At 39.4% G+C, this 27556-nt stretch overlaps 2 protein-coding genes across 2 annotated transcripts in view; both read right to left on the bottom strand.

The window, feature by feature from the left end:
* GP5 (glycoprotein V platelet) overlaps positions 1-1006 on the bottom strand; it is a 1511-nt gene extending 505 nt beyond the window's left edge. Inside the window, exon 1 of the mRNA XM_077754510.1 lies at positions 8-1006. Coding sequence (XP_077610636.1) covers positions 8-942 — 935 coding nt within the window. The 5' untranslated portion in view covers positions 943-1006. The remainder of the gene's footprint in view (positions 1-7) is intronic.
* Positions 1007-6101: 5095 nt separating this feature from the next.
* ATP13A3 (ATPase 13A3) overlaps positions 6102-27556 on the bottom strand; it is an 87725-nt gene continuing 66270 nt past the window's right edge. Inside the window, 6 exon segments of the mRNA XM_077754357.1 lie at positions 6102-9546; positions 15680-15769; positions 17247-17327; positions 20691-20779; positions 25550-25737; positions 26980-27157. Coding sequence (XP_077610483.1) covers positions 9349-9546; positions 15680-15769; positions 17247-17327; positions 20691-20779; positions 25550-25737; positions 26980-27157 — 824 coding nt within the window. The 3' untranslated portion in view covers positions 6102-9348.

Raw genomic sequence — 27556 nt, 5'->3', positions numbered from 1 at the left:
CAGCCACAGCTCGCGCAGGCCGGCCAGCTCCCCGAAGAGCACCTCCGGGAGCTCCTCCAGCGGGTTCTCGAACAGGGTCAGGAGCGTCACGTTGTGCGTATACAGAAAGAGTGCGGGGGGCAGCGACGCCAGGTGGTTTCTGGAAAGAGTCAAGGAGCTCAGGCTCCCGAGCCGGTCGAAGGCGCCCGGTGCGATGGAGCGGATGTGGTTTCTGTCCAGCTGCAGCTCCTTCAGGGCACGCAGGCTGCTCAGCAGCCCCGAATCCAGAGAGACGAGCCGGTTCGAGTGCAGCACGAGCTTCTCCAGCTTGGCCGGTGTCCCGAGCAACCCCTGGGGCAGGTGGGTCAAATTATTTCCCGATAGATCCAGCACTTTCAGGCTCCCCAGATTTGCGAAGAGGCGAGCAGGAAGGAAGGCGAGTTGATTTTGGTTCAGAAAGAGCTCCCGCAAGTTGACCAGCTTCCGAAACAGGTTCGGGTCAATGTCGGTCAGTTCGTTGCCGTCCAGAAACAGCTGCTCCAGGAGCACCACCGTATCCAAGAGCGCGCCCGGAAGGTGAGTGATCCCGTTGCGAGACAGCCGCAGGGTTTTCAGTTTGATCAGGTCGTCGAAGGTGCCGGGCGCCACGGCGGAGATGCGGCTGTCCGACAGCATCAGGCGCTGCAGGACGGTCATGCCCCGGAAGCTGTGCTTCTGTAAGGGGCCGCGGCCCATTCCGAAGAGCAGGATGTGCGTGAGGTTGACGGGCAGGCCGAGCTCGGCGACGCGCGCCACGTTGATCCCGGAGCACCGCGCGGCGTCCCGCGACACGCACGTGCAGGCGGGGGGACAGGGGAAAGGCTGGGCGCGCAGGGCCCCCAGCGCCGCGCACAGCAGCGCGCTCCTCAGCACGTCCGCTAGGGCGACGGCGCGGGGTCTGCAGGCGACGCACGACACGCTCATACTGGATCCTGTAACCCTGCGGGAGGCAGGAGACCTTTCACCAAGATCATCAGCGACTTCGGGTTTTTTTTGTTTTTTGGTTTTTTTTTTTAATTTCTAGGAGAGAGAGAGAGAGAGAGAGAGACAGCGTGAGCAGGGGAGGGTCAGAGAGAGAGGGAGTCACAGACTGAAACCGGCTCCAGGCTCCGAGCTGGCAGTCAGCACAGAGCCCGACGCGGGGCTCGAACCCACGAACCGCGAGATCATGACCTAAGCGAAAGTCGGACGCTTAACCGACTAAGCCTCCCAGGCGCCCCATCATCAGCGACTTTGAATGTTCCCCAGATACAACCAAGGGTCCCTCTGAGGAACGCAGATTTCCTGGGTGGTGAAAAGGCTTTCGTTCTACACTGCGGGGTCTCATTCTTTTGTTCTACCGAGTTTCTACTCTCAGTTGAAAGCGTGAAAGCGTTTTCAAAGCCCATCCTTTAACATCTTTCCATAAAACTGATGAAAATAATTGTTCTCACATTCAGGAATGCCTCACAGACCTCACTGAGCGGTGCGCAGGGTGAAGGGAGCCCTGATCTTCCCGCCTTTACCCAGAGGTGGCTGTTAACAACAGTCATGAAGGGAACAGCAAAGTCTAGAAAACAGCAGCAACCACCATCTGATTCCTTTTACCACACTCCCGCTGTATGGACAGTACTTACTCTACTAAAACAGTAACACCCTCAAGTAGCGAACACCTCCAGTTAGCCACGATGAGAAAAGCAGGTAATACCATCACTTTATGCCATGCATTGTTCTCAGCATTGCTTCACATTCATTCATTCATTCATTCATTCATTCACTCCTTCCAGGAGCTCTAGGAGATAGATACTGTTTTTATCCCCAGGTAAAGGATGATGAGACTAAGACACAGAAAGGGTAAGTAACTTACCCAGGGCCACAGAGCTAGACTTGTTGAGAACAGTATTTCTGATTGTGTCCGTAAATAAGGAGCTATCATTCCTAAGATGCTTAACAAAAATTAATACGAACCCGTGGCAGTGAAGTACGTATGAAATACGAGCAGTCGTACCAGCCTGCCAAAATATTCCCAAGTGGAATTTTACACAAATCACTTCTTGTGCTAAATTTTATATATCTTATGCACATACAGACTAAGCAAGCCCTCCAGTTGCCCATCCCTAATTTTTAAAGTATTTGGCCTTACCTGAAATGGTGCTGCACCCCAAAGCAACTGAAAGGCTTAGGGCTTTGCCTGTGATTCAGCGCTTTCCAAAGGAAGAGGGAAGTATCCCTGCATCCTGAGGATAAAGCCTTTACCAGAATAAAAGTCACGGAAAGGACCTTATCTCAGAGGGCCTATTCTGGTTTTTAACGACAGATATCTACAAATGGAAGAGACTATTTGTAACCTAAGTCCTGCTGTCAAAGCTGAATGAGAAGAGCAGAAGGAGGAGAAGTTTCTCCATAAAATAGCACATTGTGACTCTGTGATGCTAGGAAAGTTTAGGGACACGGTGGGATCATTGTGGTGTCCATACCTCTGGGTGGACTACACTTCCTTTGAGTCTTCCTTTTCATGCCACATTGCCCCAATTCTTTTTTTTTTAATTATTTTTAAGTGTGTGTGTGTGTGTGTGTGTGTGTGTGTGTTTAGAGGGAGGGGGGGAGAGAGAGAGAGAGAGAGAGAGAGAGAGAGAGAACAAGTAGGGGAGGGGCAGAGAGAGAGAGGGAGACACAGAATCCAAAGCAGGCTCCAGGCTCTGAGCTGTCAGCACAGAGCCTGACATGGGGCTTAAGCTCACCAACTGTGAGATCATAACCTGAGCTGAAGTCAGACATTTAACTGAGTGAGCCACCCAGGTGCCCTCCCCCCTCCCCCAATTCTTTACTCCAGTTCTCCTCGGCCCCATTTAGGAATAATAAGGTTAAGAACATTCCCCAATGCTCCACTCATTTTTTTTTCTTCTTAGGAATAATAAGGCTAAAAACATTCTTGAATATGTTAAAAGTGGCATTACTGGGGCGCCTGGGTGGCTTAGTCGGTTAAGCGTCCGACTTTTGCTTAGGTCATGATCTCGCGGTTCGTGGGTTCGAGCCCCGCGTCGGGCTCTGTGCTGACTGCCCGCTCAGAGCCTGGAGCCACTTTCAGAGTCTGTCACTCCCTCTCTCTCTGACCCTCCCCTGCTCACGCTGTCTCTCTCTCTCTCTCTCCTAGAAATAAATAAAACATTAAAAAAAAAAAGTGGCATTACTGAGTTGAAGGGTGTTCACATGTTCAATTTAACTTAGGAATGTCCAACTGCTTTCCAGAGTAGTTGTGCCAATATATGATGCCATCTACAGTGTAAATCAGTTCCTGTGCTTCATACCTCTGCCCATACTTGATTTTTTAAATTTAATTTTTACCATTCATTATGAAGTAATTGTCTTAGTGTGGTTTTAATTTTTCATTTCTCCCATCTAATGATGAACTTGAGCATCTTTTCGTATTTTTTTGAGGTTTATTTACTTTTGAGAGAGAGAGAGACAGAGAGGAAGAGAGAAAGAATCCCAAGCAGGCTCCCCACTGTCAGTGCAGAGCCTGATGCTGGGCTCGATCCCTAAACCATGGAACCATGACCTGAGTGGAGATTAACAGTTGAGCATGTAACTGACTGAGCCACCCAGGCACCCCATCTTTTCATATTTTTAATGCTCACTTGTGCTTCATCTTCTGAAAATGTTGGGTGCTTTTCTCTTGCCCACTTTTCTATATGCAAAATATGTATGTTTATGTCTTTCAGAAAATTGAACTGAAGGCATTTTTTAATGTATTCTGGATACTAATCCTTTGTCAGTTATAGACGTCAAATACCTTCAGTTAGTTGGTGGTTTGCCTTTTCATCTTCTTCATGATGTCTTTTGATGGATATAAGTCCTAATAGAGCCAAAGTTATCAATCTTTTATGATTTGTGCTTTTTGTATCGAAATAAATCCTCCGTTCCTCCCAAGTTAAAAAAAAAAAAATCTCCTATAATGCCTTACTGAGTTTTATAGTTCTGTCTTTTGTTTTTAGGTCCTTAATCCACCTAGAATTCATTTTTGTGTATGGCGTGTGAGTTGAGTCCAATTTTTCTTCCCCACTAAGATAGTCTGCTGTCCTAGCCCCATTTATATATAATTAAATCAATTCCTTCTGCCATTAGAGCTACAATTTTACCACAGTCATGAACCAACCATCTCATGAATGTGTGGGTATGTGTCTGGGCTATTTAATGATCCCTGCACCAATATCATACTGAAATAACTTTTTATGTTTAAAAATTAAAAATATGTAGCACTTTATGAAGTATGAAGAAATAGACATTCTCATACTACAATGGTAGGATTATAAATTGGAGCAAACTTGGGGGGCGGGTGAAATTTAGCAGCATTAACCAGTTAAAACCATACATACATATCCTCTGTCCAGCAGTTCTACTGCTAAAACTACACCCTATGTCTATACTTAGGAAGATTTGTGCACAAAATGGGGCACCTGTGGGTTTAGTCGGTAGAGTATGCAACTCTGAGTTCAAGCCCCACATCGGGTGTGGAGCCTACTTAAAAAAAATTGTGCACAAAAACACTGCGGAGTTGTTTGTAATAGAAAAAGAAAACTAAATGACCATCAACAGGGAAGCATTCATCTAAATAATGAAACATCCATGCAGTGGGATGCCTTGTGGACTTTGAAAAGAATCACTCCAAGCTGCAAGTGCTGATGTGTAAGGTAAAAGAATGATGTGAAACAAGGGCAACATAGCATACATACATGATTTGTGTAGTTTTTAAATCAGAATAAGACTTCATGTCAAATTCTGGTAGGCTTCTGTGGCCTGCTTCCCCAAGGGACACTCCAATCAGAATGACCTCTAAGTCTTAATTCTTTGAAGAGAGCAGGACATTCTGAATGCCCAAGAAGGGCATTCCGAATGCCAGGCAGGGTATGGAAGTTGCAGATGGTAGAGGAAAATTGTGAGTCCATTCGTTGAAAAATTGGATGGGATATTGAGAAGTATTTTTAAAAAATATTTGTTTTGGGGGGAGCGCATGCTGGGGAGGGCCAGAAGAGGGGGACAGAGGATCTGAAGTGGGCTCTATGACACAGGCTGACGGCAGAAAGCCCCCAAGCCGTGAGATCATGACCTGAGCTGAAGTCAGATGCTCAACTGAGCCCCCCCAGGTACCCCAAGAAATTATCTTGGACAATGAACTTGATGGCTCGAGTGTTTCTGTGTCCTTTGCATTTTGGATTCACGCAACAGGTTAGAAACCTGCTATCCTAAGAGGCAATCCCTGTATAAAAGTCCCCCTGGCCTGTGAGATTTGGCCTGTCTGCCTGGATGAGACAGGCTTTTCTCCTCGGTGGGCGGGGACTCAGAGGCCAGGGCACGCTGATCGCGGACAGCCTCATCCAGACGCCTACAGTAACACCATCCTTCCCTGCAACACACACTCAGGATACGGCCCCTGGCAGCGACGCACAGGGAAGAGGGAGACCTGCGGAATGGTGCCCACAGTACAGGCTGTGGGGACGGGTCACGTGCTACACAAACCACAGTGAACGGAAAGAACGTGGACTCAAACTAAACCTTCACACCACCCCATCAACCCATCACACCGCAGCCAGCCACACCGGCCACAGCAGAGGACACACGCCTCCGCAGGACCCGTGCCATCCAGGGAGACCTCCCGGCCCAGCACAAATCCTGCCCTCTCTGGGGTCTCTGGCATCAGTGGTTAGTCCCCCGGTTCCCCGCTCCTTGGCATGCTCTTCTGTACCCACAGCTGCCATTTCACTTCAGACTTCACCGTGTTGTATGTGGCGTTGACTCTGGGTTTGATCTTCCCAACTGTTAACAGACTATAAGCCTCCCGCCTCCATTTCACCATTTCCCTCAGACCCCCTTAGAGCGTGCACGTTTGCTTCGACATCGTATCTGACTGATGGGTTCCCACAGGACGGCCACACGCATGATGTGATATATATGTGGGATGTGGTTATTTATTCCCTTCAAAAAGCCAAAGCTTAAAAAAAGAGGAAATGGGGAAGTATTAAGTAGGAAAATAAGCCCAGAGAGGGCAGTACTTGTATAGCTAAACGGCAAACACATGTATAAGGACGCAGGAAGAAAAAATGTCATTTCATTCATTTGAATTTTTATTTTGAATAGCTTCAGTCCAAAAAAGATTTCATAAGGTATTTACAGTGCTGAATGTACAATTATGAATGTATGCCTTTTTGACATCAGGGTACCATTCTTGAGCAGCAATACAATTTAAAAAATATAAAGATGCAGTATCATTTGATATAAAGGTACTTAAAAAAATCCAAAGTCTTAGAGAATTCACAAATCATAACAGGAAGTAACTATCTTATTAATTTAATGTGCACATAATTACCAAATTTTATTACATTAAAAATATGTGTAAATGCCCACAGACTGTACAAAATTAACATCCCACATTTTGTCAAAAGTTCCCAACCACCTCCCACCATAAATATACAAAAACTCTATTTTCAGATATGTCAAAATTGCATGCGTGAGATCTTACAGAATGGTTTCTAAAGCTTGAATTTTGTTCTTCTCTGGATATTGTATCTATAGCCGTCTGGGGAAAAGAATACATAGACACTGATATGTTATTTACCATGCCTCTAAAACTGTGCAGTATCTTCACAAACATGGGAGACAAAATAAATAAGAGTCAAGACTGCAACAGTTCTGTTTAAATGCAAGTGCAATTTGGAAAGCTCTCAAATGTTAGAATTATAAAACTAATATAAAAAAGTATTTCTTCTGTCGTTGGCTTAGCCACTTTTATTCAAGCATTATTTGCAGCATTGCTTTACAGCAGTTGGTGCTAGAAAATACAAAACATATAGTTACCACTATTTATATTTGAGGGAGGGGGAAAAAAAAACTTTAAACAACCCTGAGGGAGACACACATTAAAAATCTTGTTATTTATTTAAAAAGTTAAAAAGTTACATATCATTATTTAACAATTACTTTCCTGGACATTTCTGTCCTTTAAGTATGTGCATAAATAAAATTTAAATCAGCAATATTTATTAATCTTTAATACATCAAAATAATATATGTACAGATTTTTAAATTTAGGTCTGTATATACTCAAATAATTTAATGTGAAATTCAGAATCAAAATTACTATGTCATGGTAACCTACAGAGAGAGAACTCAGTCTTACCTATGGCACTGAGTAGGACCCACACCCGGATTCACAGACAGTCTTCCAATAACCTTCTGGAAACCACCAGTTACAACTTGAGCAACCCACCTGGTCTATGTTCAAATCTAGCTTCCTACAAATGCATTTCCACCTACCTAAAACCCTCATTCCTTTGAAAACAATACGGACAAATGAGATATAAAACCCTTATAAAATCTAAATGTTAAAAAAAAGGGTGTAAAAAATATAGCTCTTTAGGATCATGCTCTTAAAGATGTTAAATACAATCCGATAACTGGATTTTTAAGCTGCTACTTAGCAATAACTTTAATTATATGCTTCAATATTTAAATCAAAGAATAAAATTTACAAATCCGGGAAATCACTTAAGAATAACACTTGTACGTATTGAAAATGAATGTGGAAATTAAAAAATGATCGAGATAAGTAACTATAGAAAACAGTGCTAAATCACAGCTCAAGAGGTCTAAGATGCATAGCTTCATAGAATCATTCATGGAACAATTGTTCTTATCTAAGGTGTATTAATATCATATATTTTTGGATGGAAAACTTCGATTGTACTTTTGTAAGGATCATCAGTGGCAATAGCAAGAACAGTGATCCTGAGTGTAACTTACATTTTCCTATAGTTACCAAACATCATTCAGGTCTCTGCAGCATAAAAAATGAGAACCATGTGGTTCTATAGTTCTGGCTAACATCTGATAAACTGGTATATATCAGGAAAATAATGATTAGTAGAAGTGGAAAGCACAAGCATGCTACCAGTAAAGGAAGAACATAGGATAATGTCCCAAAGTTTTAGCAGTTTAGTGTCCGTGTTATAGCAATATCAGTTTCCTTGTTTATCATAACTGTGGGCTTTTGCCAAGCTGCTAGATCTTACCTAGAAAGGCATTTTTAAAGTTACTTTGTTTAAAATTTAAACATTAACCAGATAAAGCAGAAAGGTGAAAAATATTTTTCACATTTCTTTTGGCTCAATTAATGTCTAGTCTTAACTTTATTTCAATTTTTCCCCCAGAAATGTTTGCAACCAAATAAGGCTCCTTTGTAAACATCCAATCCAAAATAAGCTCTGACCTCTGGCACCACCTAATGGCATAAAAACAAACTCACCAAGTTCATACTGCTTTGAAAAAAACAGCAGTCCCTCAAAACCATTCATTTTTAAGCCTCATTATTGATAGGAGACTTGTATCAACCCTTAAAATTTTTAGGAGGTAAAAGTCTAACTCAAAACACTAAAAAAAGAAAATCCAACTCACTATTATCTTGTCTTTAAGTAATTAAAAACTTAAAAGAAGAAAATAAAAATATTTAAAATGATATAAAACCTGAGAGAAAAAAACAGCTATGAAGAGACAGTGGAAAGACAGATCTGTATCTACTGCCAAAGGAAATAATCTTTTTATCCTAGTGAAAATGGTTCTATGCTTCTACAACATTTAACTGAAGTAAATCCTACTACTGACAGCAGACAGACCACAAGATCCATTCAATAGCTTTGAGGGACATCTGAAGAAGGCAGTGAAGCACCTTGCTGATTAGAAAAAGAAAACCCAGGCAGTTTGTACAGAAATTATAAAACCATAAATGGAAATCACCTGAGTTGTTCTATAAGCAACATCGTAAAACTCACTCCTAGGCTATCAAAGGGAACTGGTCTGTGTATATACGGAATTCTTTGGAAGAAATCTTGGACTCAGATGAAAACAGGCTTTCTACCTATTTTCACTGGAGACTAATTAACACCCATCTTATTTATCAATCACAAATTTAGGGCTAATATATAAATGAGGACATTTTCTAATAAGGGTTTGTGAAAATAAGTTTAAATGCATAAACCAAGTCTCAGAAGCCAATGTCTAAAAACCTATCAAATATCAACTTTCTTCTGTACCCTATTTAAAAGAGTATCACTGAGGGTAACAAGAAAACTCTGGAAATGTATGTAATATGCAGTTGCTGAATACAGACAGAGGACTTCACAGACTGATTATTAATTTAACTGACGGGACAACTGTCTTATTAAAAAAAAAAAAAGCTCTCAAATCAGCTACTATATTAGAAGAGACAGAAATTGAAATGGTGCCATTCTGACACACAGGATCAGAAAGTCCTAAAATCAATTCTCCTGCTACCAGCACACCATCCAGAGTGATGCGCTGCTACGTTATGGTGATGATTTGACATGATCCATTCTCCTTCACTAAAGCTTTAGCTTCTGTTGTGGTCTGAGGTTTGGGTGGCCATTCTGGATCAACCAGGAGCTCCTGAGCCAGATACATGTACTTTGCCTTTGGTATCTTCTTTCTACAGCCCAGGGCCCAGGACAAGCAGCACTTTCCCCACCGATCCACCGACTCCTAAGAAAATAAGAGGGGAGAAAAACACACTAGCAGATTAAGGGCTGCTTGTTTTTACCAAGTGTTTTAAAGCACAGTGCATCAACACAGAAAGGGAAGGGGAAATGACTTCTGCATACAACAAATGAAAAAAACTCAAGTAAAAAAAAAGTCAGCTTTCAATTATTTAGGAACATATTTTTTTAAGATTTTTAAAAATTATCAATGTAATTTCATTTTATTAAGTTTTATGTACCTATCCTCTTGTGTGCAGATACATTTTTAAAATAACTTGTCTATCTGGGTTTTATAATTCTATAAAACATAAAACATCAAGTGTATGAAGAGTAACTTTATTCAAAATAAAACACTTTTAGTATTTAATATGGGAACCCTCATATTCTATCCCAAATTATCTTTTAATACCATCGCTCCTAGCAACTTAGCCAGCTGGTCATTTTTTGGAAGAAAGCATTGTTAAATATTATTGTTACTGTTAATGAATGTCACCTTTTAAAAAACGAAGCATGATGAAAATACTGTTAGGACAAAACTAGAATTTATATCACGTTTACTACTGTCAATCACTTAACACATTTTCATTAACATGAAAAAAATTTCATTTTACAATCATGCTGTCCCGTGGTGGTCCACTATTGGAAAGAAGTACACAGAAAGGTATAAACTGAGTACTATTTCTTAGAATTATTTCATAATAAAAAGCTCTGCTGGCACTAAAATCCTTCTGGATCTGGATCAATCCTGATGGTTTAAGGAACGTGATCTTAGGTAAACAGTCTCTGAAGAACAAGAAAGCAGCCCTTGGTCATTGCACAAGTGTAAATTCAGTCCAGGCCCTCAGAACCGGTCTTAATTGAAATTGGAAATAAGCAGCTAAACTGAAATTAGGTAACCAAAATGACTGTTCAGAGACCTGTAGTTCTATTCACTTCTGAAGCTCAACAGTCAATTTCTAATTATTTTGGCTGCTGCTTCTCCAAAGCAAAATCTAAATCCCAGGTTGTTTTGTTTTGCCATCAACATAGAATCCAAATTACGAGTAGGTTTAGTCTCAACTGAGGTAATCTCCCAAAATGCAAGTGTAACATAACCAACGTGGACATTCTAATTTTAACACCCCAAATGGCTTCATCATCAACAGGCAAATCTGCTGTAACGCAGGTTCTGAAACATGTGTCTAAATTGACCAATGGAGAGCAGCAAAAAGACTTCAAAATAAAAACTTTTTTAAAACTTTAAAGGTCTTCAAGTTTCTTTTGTCAACAAACATGCTAAGCCGCACTGGAAGCAGGAATTCACAGGCACAAACTGTGGTCCCAAGTAAGCTGTAGGAGACTGGGGGGTGAGCGGGTGCTGGAGATCATTTATCTAGTAGCCTCTATGCTGTCATAGCTAAAAAGAGTTCTCATCATCATCTTAAAAGAAGTCTACAGGAAAATATTTGGCATTAGGATACAGAAGAGACTAGATAATAGGATTCTTTAGGTGACCCAAATAACAAGTACAATTGACCGTTGAACAATATGGGTTTGAACTGTGCAGGTCCAATTATGCAGATTTTGATAAATACAGTATGGTTGAAAATGTATTTTCTCTTCCTTATGATTTCTGCAGTAACATGTTTTCTCTAACGTACTTTATTGTAAAAATACAGTATATGATACACACAACACACAAAACATGTGTTAACTGTTATCAGTAAGGTCAACAACAGTAGGCTATCAGTAGTTAGATTTTTGAGGAGTCAAAAGTTACACGCAGACTCTGGACTGCGCAGTGAGGGGGCTGGTTAGCACCTCTAACACGTGTGTTGTTGAAGGGCCAACTGTAATTCCTTTCCACATACACATGTCATGCAGGCACATACACGATAACCCTTGACATTTAACCTGAGGTGAGGCTCACTACTTGGATCTATTTTTTCCCAAAGGTGTTTAAATTCTTCACTGTAATTGTAGGAAAGATCATTGTTCCTAAATCAATCTGAAAGCTGTCACTTTTTATTTTACAGCTAACAGCACTGTTAAAGGACCACAGGAAAAGACTGAGGGGAAAAAAAGAAAAACCCCAGCATAAACATATAGGCCTTGTCTGTCCAGATAAGCCGGCCAGGTTAAAGGGCAATGCGGCAAGCATAGCACGCTGAGTTAAGGAAAATCATTGCCCAGTGTCTTCAAATTTAAGACACACACATACACACACTACACACACAAATAGATACATATACCTATATCCAGTTTCCTACCTGTAGGAAGTGTGGCAAGCAATAAAATTAAAACTAATTTCATTGCAAACAGAATCACAATTAAATAAAAATCTTTCCACATTAAGGTGAATGTTTTTTAAAAAATCCCATTTGCCTATTAAAAACAAGTACACTTGTTACACTTTAGAAAAAGTCAAGTCACAAGAAGCACTGGGGATTCCCCTTCCACTTAAATTGGAAACATTTTGTTCCTGTATCCTCACCTCCCCCAAATACGGCACACAGGAAGTACACCATAGGCAAGCACAGGTTTGTTAGCTGCAACGCAAACATACCGCACACATCCTCAAACACAACAGAAGTCACTGGCAGAGAAAATAAAAGAGGCTACAGGCATGCTAGAATGAAGAACAAACCAAGGGAGAGATGATGGTAGCAGCAAGAGGAGAAAGGGGCTCTGTGCAACAGGAAGGCAGAGGTGGGGCGGCACGCGGGCCTCCCCACATCTAGGCAGAGGTCCCTGAAGCAGGAGAACACAGTAGCCATAGCGACTGGACCTTCCCATTTGCTTCTGGAAGGAGTGGTTAAATAACCAAGTATATCCCTCAAAGATGGGAAAGAAGCCACCACAGTCCAACAGACAAGCCCCAGGGGACTTTCAAACAGATCTACAGCTAAAATTCTCCTGCTTCTTAGACCATTCCAAGCTGTTGGTTCTAGAACCCCAACGCCAGTTTACTTTCAGCAGTGTCTTTTAGAAAATGTTTTCATGAGTAGCATGTAAAATTATAAAGCCATGCTTGTGGGGAAAATGTTGTAGTGATACTGCGGTTTTCATAATAGTCTTCTTCCATACCAATCCCGAATATAAAAATAAAGAAATCAGAATTAGTATTCTACCCAAATCAGCTCAAATAATATTTAAGAGGCACAAAGACTACAACTAAAACTTGCTTCCCCCCTGCAAAAGGAAAACAGTCAGGCACAAATCCTCAGGCAGGAGCAGACTACATGATGACGTAATCCTAGTTCCCCATCTACCACGACGTAGCCTCAGTTTACTAAATGTGAGATGTACGCAAACACTTCTTAGTAAATATGCTGCACAGATCTTCTCAAATAGGGGTAAAGCTCTATAGAGAACTCTTCTTAAAATCAGAAACCCTGGTTCAACTCCCAACTCTGTCGCTCAGTAGTAGATGGCATAACCGTGGCAAGTCGACTGAATGTTGCTTCTTTATGTATAAAGTAAAGTGAAAAATACCTTAAGATTTGCGGAGGACCCTGGCGGTGCTGTACAGTACCTTACGGATCATCAGGTATTTCAGACAAGGTTATCGGAGATTTCCAGATAAGGCTCTTGACTTCCCAATCCAACTGTCTAAGACCTGGAGCCTGGTCCAGGGCTTCTACTTTTGAAACTTTCAACCTATAGGGGTCTATATGGTTAGGAAGAAAAAGAATAGGGCTTTTCTTCCCCCAGAATTAATACAGACAGTTGGGACTTGCAGTCTGAGAAGATCTCATGTGATGCTTGGCGGAAGAGAGCGCAGAGTAGGCAGACACGGAACGAAGAGTTTGTGGCAGAGGAGAATTATGACAGCCACAGAAGTCCTTGATGTAGCAGGTCCCTTTCACCTCTACTTTCTTTTCACCTTCAACCTCGGCACCAGTGACTTCCTGGACTAAAAATTCTTTGTTGGGAGGGGTTTGTCCTGCGTACTACTATAGGATATTTATTTACCAGCATCCTTGGCCTCTCCCCACCACATGACAGTAGGAACCCCTCTTCCTCTCCAACTGGGACAACCAAAAATGTGTCCAGACACCATCAAATGTCCGGGGGCAGGGGTGGCGAGCAACAGAGTGGTCTCTGATTGAGACCTTAGGGTAATATAACTAGCTGACTAGTTCTTCAAGGGTCACAAATATGAACAGTGAAACCACATTACACATCCGAAAGTGTCAGAAGATGAAAATGTATCATTCTGTGCTAATTTTTAAGAACTTTTTTCTAAAGCCAATTAATTTTAAAAGTGCTTTCTTAATCATGGCCACAGAAATTGAAGACTAAAATTCTTGTCCACTTGGTGATTCTCAGGACAAAGTGGCTACGGGACTTGTCTGTTCTAGACCATTCTCTGTTTTCACTCTCTCCTCTGAACACTTCAGAGGTAGGACTTCACATAAGAGACACACGTTCTTTTAAAATAAGGGAGGAGAGGTACTAACAAATTTCTAGAAAACAGAGACTTAGCAAGTCACAGAATTTCCTCCCATTTAATTCTGATTTCCAATTCGAATATTTTAAAGGAGGCTTATGATCCTCACTTTTGACTGACTAGGGGTATAATGCCTCTCAGAATCTGCATTTCTTACTTAAAGATTTTATTTTATTTTTTTAAAGTAATCTCTACACCCAACATCGGGTCTGAACTCACAAGCCTGAGATCACACGCTCCACCGACTGAGCCAGCCAGGTACGCCTGCATTTTCTGGCTCAACAGTGAGAGCTGAAAACTCAATGTAAATGTTTCCCTTGGCCTGGGCCTTGCCAATACAAATATTTCATATAAGGACTGATGGTAAGAGCCAAAATTTACCCCTTGAAGTAATGTAGTGAGGTAACCCAAAGGAACAAAAACTTAGGCACAGAGAAGATTTTGCTAAAGGACGTGAGCCCCTAATACAGTTCTGTCCACCTCACTACACTACTTTGAGAAAAAGGAACTGAAGTTGAAGCCAGGCGCATCCCATCAGTACCAAACTTTCACTCTTCAACATAAAGCATTAAAAGAAGAAATGGCACTCCCGGGACCTCTTAAGAAGAAAGCAATCTGTGATATAACTCTGGGCATCAGCCTACTGTATTACCAAAATAAAATTCAGGAAGTTGCTAAAAAGAAGGCTAAAAATAAGTGAGTGACCGAACTCAGAGATGCTAGGAAATCCTCTTGAACTCTCTGAAAGCTTTCCTCTTGGCTGAGGATGAGCAGAAGATCTGGAACTTGACATGTGTAAAAAGCACATCACCCACCTACAGACAGCAATGGGTCAGATAATAAGGTAGGGAAGACGCTGTACTGTCAAGTCCTCTACGTCTAAACAAGTGGATCAGAGCAGATTCAACGATATCAGTTTAAAAAACTAAGACTGACCTTATATGTTACCTTAAGACTGCCCTTATATGTTACTTATGTGTTGTGTAAGTACATACATGTGTATGAGTTATATACTACGTGACTACACGTTATAGTACAGTTGTACTTCAACATCCAAACACTAGGAAATGGGTTTTTTTTTCATCCGTTTCTCTTCTCATTTTACCCATTTTCTTGCATCTCTTTCAAATAGTAGGCTGCTTAATGGATCTAAAAACTCAAAAGTCCTAAGCCATGGTTTATATAAAGATATGCACCATCTCTCTGAGATTTTTTTTCTGAATGAAGAGAAACATGTTTGGAAAAGCCAAAAAGCTACCCAAAATTAAGGCATAGTAACTGCTGACAAGAAACCAGAAATAATTCTTCAAAATTTTGTTCTCTGGACTGATTCATGAACAATTCCCATTTCATAACTTTTGTTTACATGAATCTCATTTAGCTTCTAATGGGACTCATGAAAACTGTAAACATGTAAACCAAAGAGAAATGGAAAAATTAACTCTCACTACTGAGAATACGATCTTTACACATAAAGATAAGGATTGGAATGGAAAAGACTTTATGAAATTTCTGAAGTCCTGAAAAGCCTGTAACAAACATTTGCCAAGAATTTTCTAGGACTCCTCACAGGAAACGAAATGGCAGGCATAGGGGAAAAGGTGGAGGCGACACATAACAGAACACCCCCCTACAGAAGGTAGAGAACACAACTAAAGGAGCCTAGATACACGTGGAGAATGGAGAGGAAGTGCCGATTCCCAACCTGCGGTGGCTGTGTGGTGGTGAAGCGGTATTCTCCTTGTTTGTCTCGATTGAACACAACTTTCCAAAGGACCATGTCAAGGAAGAAGTTCTGAGAGATATTCCAGTGAGTTAAGAATTAAAAATGACTAAGTCATTCTTTATTACCGCGCACATTTTAAAAGGCTCACACAATGCTGCATCGTTAGTGAAAAACATGACTTGGTTTTCAAGTAAACAATTTCAGTTAATAATGAAAAGGGGTAAAGTTTAACAAGAGAACTTTTGTAATAAATATCGTCATAAAATTCTTGATAAAATGGGATCTCTAAAATTTCCACAAAATATGGCTTGTATTCGAGTCCTCAGGCCTTTCCCATATTAAAATAATGGTTACAATCTGAGGTCTTTTTCTTAACAATGAATTATTTTCATTGAATTAACATAATACATATAAATGTGTATGGCTTCATCAGAGTCCAACACAAATAATTCTTTTGACAGTGAGCAAGAATAATAAATTAAGAGAAATTATGAGAGGATTCCCTAAAAAATTTTTTTTAAATTTTATTTTAAATAACATTTATGTGAACAGATGAACTTACAGAAAAATGAAAGCTTTCACAATATAGTATCTTGGATGTACTTTCTAGTGTTCATAAAATGGCAAAAATAATTTTCACTGGTCAACTTAAAAAGATCAGTGCTGTAATATCCATGCTGCCCACTATGGCCCAAATTTAAATACCAAGCCATCTTTTAGAAAGATAACAAATTAAACATAATTTCTAAGTCGAGAACTATTATCACCAAGGTATACGCATTTCCCCACAAATTACCTTATTTTAATTCAAAGGCCTGCCCCATAAACAAACCCTTAATTTAAAAATCACCACTGCATCTCCTTCTTCCATTTCACATACTGCTACTATAGGAGTGAATCAGAAGAGCAGTTCTGAGAACAGACAAAATCTTATTAATAAGAGCAAACGAGACCTTACTAGCTCCCTGTAATAGAAGCCAACTTAAAGGCAATCCTACTAAGAGAATAACTATATATGATGGATCAAAGAGGACTTAAGACCTCTAGAGGAAACTTAGAAGTAAATACCAAGTAGGAAATTCCAGTAATCAGTGCTGGTAAGTTCACGGTGGTCATTATTTTATACTTTCAATAAACTGTTACTAAAACTGACTACATTTCATGGAGAAAGCCCCCTCCCTCCTTTCTTTCCTTCACTGGGAGATTTTAGTGTACATCACAGGTCTCTGGTGGTGCACGCCCACTGTGATTTCATGATCACTGGTGTACTATGAGCACCAATCTTCTCTCCCTTCTATAGATCACTACTTTTTGCTATCTCATTGCTTACTTTCTATCCGTAGGAGTGAAGCTGAGTTATAGCCCTTAACAGGACTACATTCAGTTCATGGAAACAGTCAGAAGGGAAAGCTAAATGACTTTAACTAAAATGAAACGAAGATTCCCGGTGGACTTCTGTAATGCCACCTGTCCTCTTCCTCCAGGAGTAGTCAATCACCAAGAATCCAAAAACAGCAACAGTCATTTGATTATCTTACGTGCTTACCTCCACCATGATAGATACAAGGGCATTGACAAGAACAATCATAAGCAGAGTAATACGCCACTGATACGGTACACACACTATCTGTAAGACAACAAATTTTAAGTTAAAATTGTAGTATGCAATTAACATTACATGATATCATAATTTCTAAATTTACCAAATTCCTATTATATACCATGTACCTTCACATACATGATCTACTTAATCCTGAACAATGCCACAAGGTATATCTACTTTTCCAATGAAAAAAGTGTTAACTCAAGGTTAAAAGAATACAGTAAAGCGGCTAAGCTTACCTACAAATCCTCTTACTTACAAATCCTCTTCACTAAAACTCAAAAGCCCATGCTTTCTACTGTTTCATGAACTTCTAACAAGTCCCCATTTTTAAAATAAATTCTTGTCTTTAAACAATGAGGCAGATACTGATCTAATAATGAAGTATCATTCAAAACTCTACATACTAATATAAAGACAAATTCATAAAAGAACTATACAAACCAATTTAACAAACAGTCTTTTAAGTTTTCACTTTAAAATCTGTGATTAATTCCTAAGGCCTAAAAAAGAAAAAGAAAAAAAAATCCCATTCATGCATTCACCTTTTAGTCAGCAAATATTTACTGAGCACCTAAGATACTATGCTAGGTGCTGTGGAGTTGATACGATCTAATAGGTTTTAGAAAAACCCCTATGACTCCAGCAAGAAAGACTTCAGGGGTGGAGACTGCTATAGTGACCAAGGCAAGAGATGATGGAAGCTGAAACTAGTGGTGGGGGCACAAAATAATAAATATATATGTGGCTTCTGTCTAACACAGAGCTTTTAAAGCTCTTGTAATTTCCTGAGTGGTGGTGGCAACAGAAGCATCTTACCCAGAGCTTCTAAATCCCCTGGAATTTCCTGGGTATCATGTGTTTTATTCTAATGAGGCTATTCTTGTGGGCTCTGGATAGCCTGAGGATGGGGGCTGGTCATCAGAAAGACTAAGCCTTGATCAGGAGCTCAGAACTTTCAGCCCTGCTCCCCCATCCTCCACAGAAGGCAAAGGAGCTAGAGACTGAGTTAATAATGGACCATGACTACATGATGAAGCCTCCCTTTAAAAAAAAATATCCCTAAGCGTCAGGGTTTGGAGAACTTCTGGTTCGGTCAACACATCCATGTGCTGGGAGGGTGGTGCATCCCGACTCCACAGGAACAGCAGCTCTGATGCTCCAGACCCTTCTAGACCTCGGCCTATCTGCCTCTTCATCCCGTTGTACATTTGTATCTTTAATATAAACCAATCAACGTAAGTGTTTCCCTGAGTTTTATAGCAAATTATCAACCTGAGAAGGGCATTCTGGGAACTCTGATTCATAGCTAATTAGTCAGAAGTACAGGTGATGACCTGGGACTTACACCTGGTTGGGGAGCACTCTTATGGGACAGAGCCCTTGACCTGTGGGGTCTGGCTAATTCCAGGTAGTGCCAGAACTGAATTGTAAGATACCCAGTTGGTATCCAGAGCTGGAGACTGGTGTGAGAACAACCCCACACAATTGGTGTCAGAAGTATTGTGAGTAGAGGAAACAACAGTTTCCTTTTAGGTGGCAAATAGGATAAAGTAAAGCTAAAAAAGATAGATTCAGAGTAAGAAAATGGAGAGAATCTAGCAAAAGACTGGCTAAGAAGACAAGGACACATACACAGACTTTTGACTTGGATAAATGGTTATACGAAAAAACAAAAAACAAAAAGAACAAGAAAAAAAGCCAGAGACAAAGCAGGGTTAAGGGAGAACATGATGATAAGCTTAGTTAGAAAAATGCTGAATAAGAGAACTGATGGGTGAAGCACGCGTATAATATCCAGTATGTCAGTACATATTCAGTTCTAAAGCTCAGTTGTGAGAGGGAGGCCAGTACTACAGAGCAGCCCACCCAAATGTACGGAGTAACACATGGGAGAAGAGGAGGAATGTGTGGAACACTAACATCTAAGGACCAGGAGGGTCTGGAACCACCATGGAGGAGGAGAATGAGCTTCGGGGTCAGGAAACAATCAGTAGGGAGCACAGCACCACAAAACTGTAGAGGGAGTCTCAAGAATAATCGCATGGCTAACTTGTCAAACACTGCTGAAGAGTCAAGTGAGGTTGGGGAAAAAATAATTAAAAGGACACGTCCAGTGACCTGAAGAAGACAGCTGTGAAAGAGCAGAAAGACACATGTGGCAGGAGAAACCTAAGTGGTTTTGTTTTCTTCGTTTGCTTAAAGCGCTTATCTAAATCCCTGCACAAGGCATGTGGGGAAACAACCCTCATATACTGCTGGTAGGACTATAAATCGCCAGCCTCTTCCAAGCTGAGTAACAGCTGCTGGTGCCTGGGATAAACCACCCCAGCCCCACTCTTTGGTATGTCCACACTCACTCCCATATACTAAGAGACTTGCCCTGAACGTTCATACCAGTACTGTTAACACAGGAAGACTACAAGCAACCTAAGTATTTACCAACAGAGAACGGAGAAAAGAATGAAAGTATATTCCTATAATGGAATACTAGATAGTAGTGAAAATGAAATGCATGGTATCAACATGGATGCCTCTTAAAAATAATGCTAATGGGAAAAAGTCACAGAAAAACACAAATAAAAGATAACATAATCATAAGGTCAAAAGCAAGCAAAATGACTTATATGGCTTCACACAGTATAGTTACTGTATAATGAAAAGCAAGACAGTGAGGTAAGAAATTAGAATAGTGGTTCCCTCGGGACGTTTGGAGAAAGGTACATGACAGTCCCATCCTGGTGTCAGCACTATTCCCTTTCCAGGTTGGATGATGAACTCGCGGGTGTTATTTTATTACTATTATGCTTAACAACTTAAATATATGTGCATTTTCTTTTATATAAAACAGGTATTTCAGCATTCATAAAGTTTTTAATGCAAAGAAGAACTCAGTAGACGGTGAAGAAGAGGCAGCAGGTACAGACCACTCAGGCAGTGGATCCGTAAGGGACAGATCAGATAACAGGGTCAAAGTTTTTTATTTTTAAAGACCAAGCAACATTTGTTTGTAGACAGGAATGGAACCAGAAGCAAAGACTGAAGGAACAGGAAAGAAACATAAAACAACAGGAAGAGCAGTAAAAGCTGCTGTTTCAATTATGTTCTTTATTCTTTTTAGGTTATTTAATATAACTGAATTTTAGAAAATTCAGAAAGAGGAGATCCTTGAGGGGAGAGACCTTGACAGCTGAGTCTCTGTCCCCAGGCACATGAGAACCAAGGAGGGGGGAGATCATAAGCCCTAGCAAACATCCAGAAGGCCTATCCGGCTGTGTAACTTTCATGAACTATTAACGTGCCATCTTCTATTACTGTCTTGCTACTGCTAACCTAGATATTATCACCCTCAGACAAACAGTAGTAATTGACGTGCTGAACCCTTACCTGAAGAACCTGGTCAATAGAGGCAACTGGATGCAACATGATGAATAATATGAAAACATACAAAATAATCACAGACACAACAAAAAAATCTGAAAAAGAAAGTAAAACAATTAAATTAGAAGTTCCTTTAAATAAAAATGCTTATAATAACAACTGGGAATACCGGCAATCCTAAATTTGGTTTTGAATACATCTATTTAGGTTGATGGAAGTACATAAAAATGTGTGTTTTTCCTAGAGTATGGCACATCATTCAGGCCCAAAGGATTCATTATGTGATACAGAAATAATCAACATTTATAAAAATAAGAGACATTTATTTGTAGTTCTCCTAGACAGCTACTTTATACGATAATCAAGTCAACATATAATTCACAGATAGGAGACAAGATTATGTAGAGCAAACAGATTATCATTTAAAACATGTATGTAATAATTACTGTTGATTATAAAAATACTGAATGACATTTATTCCCAATATTAGGTACGTCGTAATCCTAAATGGAGGGTTTCTAAATCCTAAAAGTATATTTCTGTTAAGTTAAATCCCACTTTCTCAATGACTTCCTCCATGAAAATATTTCTGCAGAAAATGTAAGCTAAAACCCAGAAACTGAGTTATCTACTATTTTAAATGTGGGCTAATCCATTTGCTACGGTAGCTAGGAAACGGTAAATTCAGTCCAGGAGTGCTCCGCATTACTTTCCTTAACTCCAAAATAAAACTCCCTGCTCGTGGTCATTTTGTTAACCACGTACATACATGCATACACTTGCACCTATACAAACATATCCTCATATAATGAGAGCCGTAAGCCTCAGAGATTTCCCTACTATATTGGTATCCCTCAACTTGTTTCCCTTTCTTCTTTGGCCTGGATACTTATTTACAAGTTATTTGAGGTCATCTTAAAACTCAAATTTTACCAATACTATGTAAAACCAAAATTTTATCACAAAGCCTTGAGATCGGGTAAATAAGTTATTATCCTATTTTATGGACTTTAAATGAGGAATCTCACAGTATTTTTAAATGTGGGAGCCATTTACAAACACTCTGTTAATATGTCTGTTCAAAACCAGTATTTATTGTTCTGTAGAACTAACATGATGTTCTATATAGATGTATATATTGCTTGCATATATTAATATACAGATTTATTGTCCTACCAACTTAGGCTGGAAGTTATATTAACATTCATGCCAAGGTGGGGAAACTTTTTTATTATAAGTCACTGACCAACAGGATGAAAAATTTGGGTCCCATGCTAGATTACCAAGAAAACATTTTTTTCTAGATTTTTATTTTTAAAACATGCTACTAAACTATAAACAGGAACTAGAACATTCTATTTAATAAATGTAGCAACTGAAGTAATATATATTTTACACAGTCGCTCAAATAGTTATCGTAGTCAGTTACAGTGTTTGCAAAGTGCTAGCTTCCAGTACAGAAGCACACAAAAGACAAATTCAGAAAAAGGACAAGAAGAAATGGTCAGAATACAAATGCCAGAGAGATGTGGAGACAGAAAAGAAAGCTAGTTCAAAATAGGAACAGCTTATATTCAATGTTTTCCAAATTCTAATGCATTTTTACAGCCATAAGCAAAACAGATTTGCAGTCCAGCTCCTGACATGTTGCCAGAAAAAAATTCTTTTTCTTCACTCAGGCTCACAAATGTCTTACATCCACCCCAACAGTGTTTCTCAAATGTTCCTGCCTTTCTCCTAGAGCCACTCCCTTTGATCACACCTCTAAAGATCTGCCAAGATTTCCACGTGAAGCAGAAAATAAGCAGTTGAACCTCTCCCTTGGCTAGCCAGGGGAGAAAAAGAGGCACTCTTCAAAGAAATCTGACAGGGAGGTGCATGGTCGGCAGATGTACACAACCACTGAAATGAAAAGATCAAGAGGGAAACCAAGAACAGGAAAGTCAGGGATTCATTTTTGAAAGGTACAGAGTTCCTAGCCAGCTGCACTCTCCGCTTCTGCACGGTCCTGGCATTGCTACTCAAGTACAGTTAACGCTCCTCACCAGTGACAGCAACCAAATTCTGTGTTGGTGGGGACTGGAGATCAGGGAACAATGTTCCGTAATGAAAGATTCAGATTCTACCACAAAGATGTGTGAACAGGAGCAAGTCCTTTGGAGTCAAGGTATTTTAACCAATATGATGACAATACCATAAGAGCAGACTTAGTCCTTAAAATGCAAAATTAAAGTTATTATTAAATATGTCCCAGCTTACAGCAGCACAGATGGCTGTTGATGACACCAGACCACTTTGATGGAATGGCATCAAAATCAAGCACCAAAAGGATTTCCTTTATATTCCCCTGAGAATGGGACTCAAAAATAAAACCTTTCACAGAATACATACAGTACTTCTTTACAGCTCTGACGTGTACTTCTCTTGCTTTTCCTTCCTCAAAAATATGAACTGGAATCTTCTGACCCATAACTACAAATTCAAGTCTTTTTATTCCTAACTCCCTGCCCCGACTTCCTTACTCAGTTTCTGATCTTTGCAAGGCCAGCTTATCCTGCAGGGCCTCTAGGTATCTGCTCCAACTAACTCAGGCATGGCAGATGGGCAGGAAAAAACACGTAGACCCTGAAGAAGAGAGATCCTGGCAGTTCAGTAGTAATGTCTTCAAAGACTCAGAAAAGACTTGGATGTCACAAGCAGGAAGTTACAGGGGTCAAGTTAAGAAACTGGAGCAAAAATTGAAGCCAAACTCAAGAATTCACATCTAGTTAAATGAGAGTATAAGAATTAAGTCTGTATCATCATGGCCCTCCAAATGATAGTATGGTCAAAGGAGAAAATATAACTGCGCTAAGCTAAAGTTGACAATTGGTCACCACAGCCTGAAATTTAGTTTTATTTAGAATCCAACCAGTAGAACAAAAAACAAAAACAAAAAAATTAGAAAACAAAACAAACCCAAAAAACCAACAAAAAAACACTAAGATTGAGATTAATTTTTAAAAACAATAATCTTAAAACAGGTTTGATACATTTCACTGTTCAGATACAGAGAACAGCAACAAGCAAATCCTGGCAAAAAACTGTTAACTATTCTACAGTAAAAAATGAAAAGCTAACGTCAACTCTAGTAAAGCCTAAATCTTTTCCCCATTCATTTCCAACTATATTTATACTTTACATTGTATTTTCCTTTGTAACGTTAGACTTTACTTTTGTCACTTTATTTTCTACTTTTCTTTCTTTATTCATCAGTAACTCCAAGATTAGGAGACTCCTGTGACAGACGGACAAGATGTGGAAATTAGTAAAATACGTCTATGTTGACTAGTATTTGTATTTTATTTTCCAGGAGGCATGTTTTAGAACAGCATGCACTTCTGTTTATCCACTGACTGACATGAACACACTGCTTATATTAAGGACAAAAGTTCTGTGGCTATATTTCTGGTAAAACATAATTTTTAATACATGTTCTAAAAAAACTGGCCAGTGATCAACAACTGGAATTATTTTTTATTTAGGTCAATTTGAAATTAAATGGGAATATAAATCATCTTAATACAAAATTAAATGGGAATACAAAGCCTCTTTTTTGAAGTTTTCCTAATAAAACAAAAGATGTATTTAAAAAATAGAAAAATAATTTTTTTAATTGGAGAAGCATGGATATGGTAGATTTTCTCAGATTTCTAAAATTACTTTCCNGATGTTTTAGCTAACCTTGGGCATGCTAAATATTTCCTTGAAATTTAAAAATATGCAACTAGAAATAAAATATGTATGTCAACTTTAATTAAGTTCACCTTAACTAAAACTAACTTTAGTTACAAAGTCCTCTTAGAAGAAGTGATTGACCTTCTATGGAAGGCTTTTTGTCTCAAAGCATGCTTCCAATGGTTCTCAGTGATACAGTTTCTACTTACTAGATAATATCAGTTGGGGGGGGGGTGTGGCGCTCGAAGAAAAAAGTAAAAACAGATGCCAGTATCATTGATACTCGAATCATCTTAACCTGTCCAAGTATATGAATAAAATGTGACCTACAAACCACACAAGGCAGAAGAACAAAATAACGTACGTGAAAATGCTCTGTAAACTCTGACATGACATAGGTAAGATTTACTGAAATTTGTTACCTAACAGTTTGCCAACTAGAACACCACCATTTCTTTACAACTACAATAAAAGAATAACCACTATTCATTCTATGATATATTGCAAAAATCTAAAGTTTTAAATGAAAAAATTAAGTTGTCCCATATATTAATTAGTATATTCTCAACTTTTAAAAAAATTGGCAACTGATATATGGTAATTGATTTTTTTCCTCCATCAACCCTAATCTTGATCAACTGAAAAGCTATCTCCTACTGCCACAGGTGGTCGACTTTGACATCAGCACGAGACTCCCTTCTACGGCCCCTTTCAGCAGTGGATGCAGAGGTGACAGAAATGAAGAGCTGCAGGTGAACACTGCCTGTGCCAGTGTCGAAAATGATGGGAAGACAGCCAGCACTGTGCAGGCCGCCCGGGAGCAGAGTACAATACCCACGGTTCCAACCGCAGATCCTCGGTTCCTGCTTCTAATTCTAACTCTGTCTGCAGTGAGCTGTAAAAACACAAGCTGGAGCCGGAAGCAGTAAGATGTGAAAACCAGGAATGTTTAGAACTAGTGGCTGCAATTTCAAACTTTGGGGTGGCAGCTCCCATGAGAACACAAGACAGTAAACATCTAAATCACTAGGTTCATTCTACTCGTGAAGACCTATTTCACGTTGAAAGAACAGTTTTAACTCTACTCTTCTTACGTTATTTTTAAAGAAAGGAAGCAGGATAAAAATCACAATAAATGCCCAACTTACAATTCTTGTAGCAAGGTTGCCTGAAGGGCTTTCCTTTTGAAAAGGCAATTGCCACTATGAGGTACTGAAAACTGGAGATAAAAAACACTGTGGTATTTTCATAATTTTGTATATTATGTGTATCAAGTTCGGTTTCATTGTACAAGTGCGAAGAATTCCAATACAGGCTTCTTGTCGTATTACAAGCACTAGAACACACAAAAAATGTTTACATTACTAAACATAACACATTTCCCAAAAGTAACCGATTTTACCTTAACTGTCCTGAATCTCTATCATAATATACATAGAAATCAGGGAGTGTTTACAGGGAGAGAGCCAATAATATCAAGGTAAAACACACAGAACAGGCAATACCAGTGTTAAGGGTCTCTTCTCTTTAGTCACATAATAAATAAGCCGCTCCCATTTTTAAATTTGGGGATGATACTAATATAACACTGTCTGGTGACTATGCCAGAACAGACCTTAGGTTTGACCTTAGCTCTACCATTTTTTAGCTTAACTGAGGAAATATTATTTTATTTCTGAGGCCATTTCCTGACCTGTTAAGTGACATCTGTACCATCACAGGGTTACTGTAAGGAAGGAGGGATGACTCATGCCAGTGCCTGGGAAAGGCCCTGGCACTGAGATGGCCCTCAATATTCTCAACCTATGGCGGCTGCCCCATGGGCTCTACTTCCAGGTGGGCAGGACTGTGAAACACAGGTCACACCCATTACTAAAACACTAACTACATAAGCACAGGCAAGTAGTAACGAAATGTTACTGTGCTACAAATGAACTCTGGAGAGACTCCGGAACAATTCCACCTACTTCTTTTCATATGCAGTGTTTATACGTACATATAAGCAAACGGTAATGTTAAATTTCTTAAAGTTTCCTGAAACTTATATATTCTCCTTTCATCAAGCAAACTATAAATAAATGTTTGCATCTAAAAATTTAACTCCATAAAATTACCTTAGCGAATGGCTTAAGTGTTTGATTAAGATAATGTTATCATAATTTGTCACTGACAGAACACTCTACCCAGAAGTAAGAGAAGCACTTGGTACCTTTTTTACAAGCTTTTTTGGTTTTAAAATGTTGTTTCCTAAACTTAGGGTAGAAAAGTTAGACACAGAAACATTTTGGGTTTAGGAGAGACTCCAGTGATTAATTTCAACTTTCTCATTCTACAGATAAGGAAAGCAAAGCTCAGTAGCAAATTAAGAAACTGATTCGACGTCCTCATTTTGGTAGTGATTACGAGGACCTTGCCTGACCATCAAGGAGTTACCATGATACTTATCAAATATAAACCAAATAATTTAAGTCTTTAATCATATTGCCTGTAAACTTTTATATACATTTTAAAACTTACTTTTACATACATATATGTTACACGGCTTACACAGATTTTTAAAATGGACGGACCCACTTACTCTGACTGTGGATGCCATACTTCATACCAAGATTGCTGCTTGACCCAAAAAAAACCCAAAGACTGAAATCCAATGCAGATGATGATCTGAGACAAAACGGAGAAGAGAAGGGCCCCAGATATAAGACCCGAAGGTGGTCTCTGTGCCACAAGTTCCTTCCACGCAGGGTTTAAACTCACTGTATTGAGAAGAAAAACAGGAGGAGTTTGTATCTAAATTCGTTGCTATAAAACTCAGATTCATTTAGTAACTTACATTTATTTCTAACAAATCTTTAATATAAAAAATGTCCAAAACCCAATCCAGATGACATACATATTTAAGTAATCTGTAATCAGGCTTTTTGAAAAGTGTCCTTTTCTTTTTCACAAGTACTTCTATATTAGCCTACTGAAATTCAAAGAAACACTAGAAGTAAAAAAGAACATCAACTACATGTTTATGAACATAACTGTAACATAAACTATAACATTGATTTGAATGTTCAAACTAAGAATTTATTTATTTCTCAATCTTTAAATGAAAAGCTACAGTAATAATACATTATTTCCTCCCACTAAGAAGACATTAACAAAGG

The sequence above is a fragment of the Crocuta crocuta genome, unplaced genomic scaffold, assembly GCF_008692635.1.
Source record: "Crocuta crocuta isolate KB4526 unplaced genomic scaffold, BGI_CrCroc_1.0 scaffold70, whole genome shotgun sequence".
In the NCBI taxonomy this organism is placed as follows: Eukaryota; Metazoa; Chordata; class Mammalia; order Carnivora; family Hyaenidae; genus Crocuta; species Crocuta crocuta.
The sequence above is the reverse complement of the archived record's forward strand: the minus strand, read 5'-3'. Positions and strand labels throughout refer to the sequence as shown.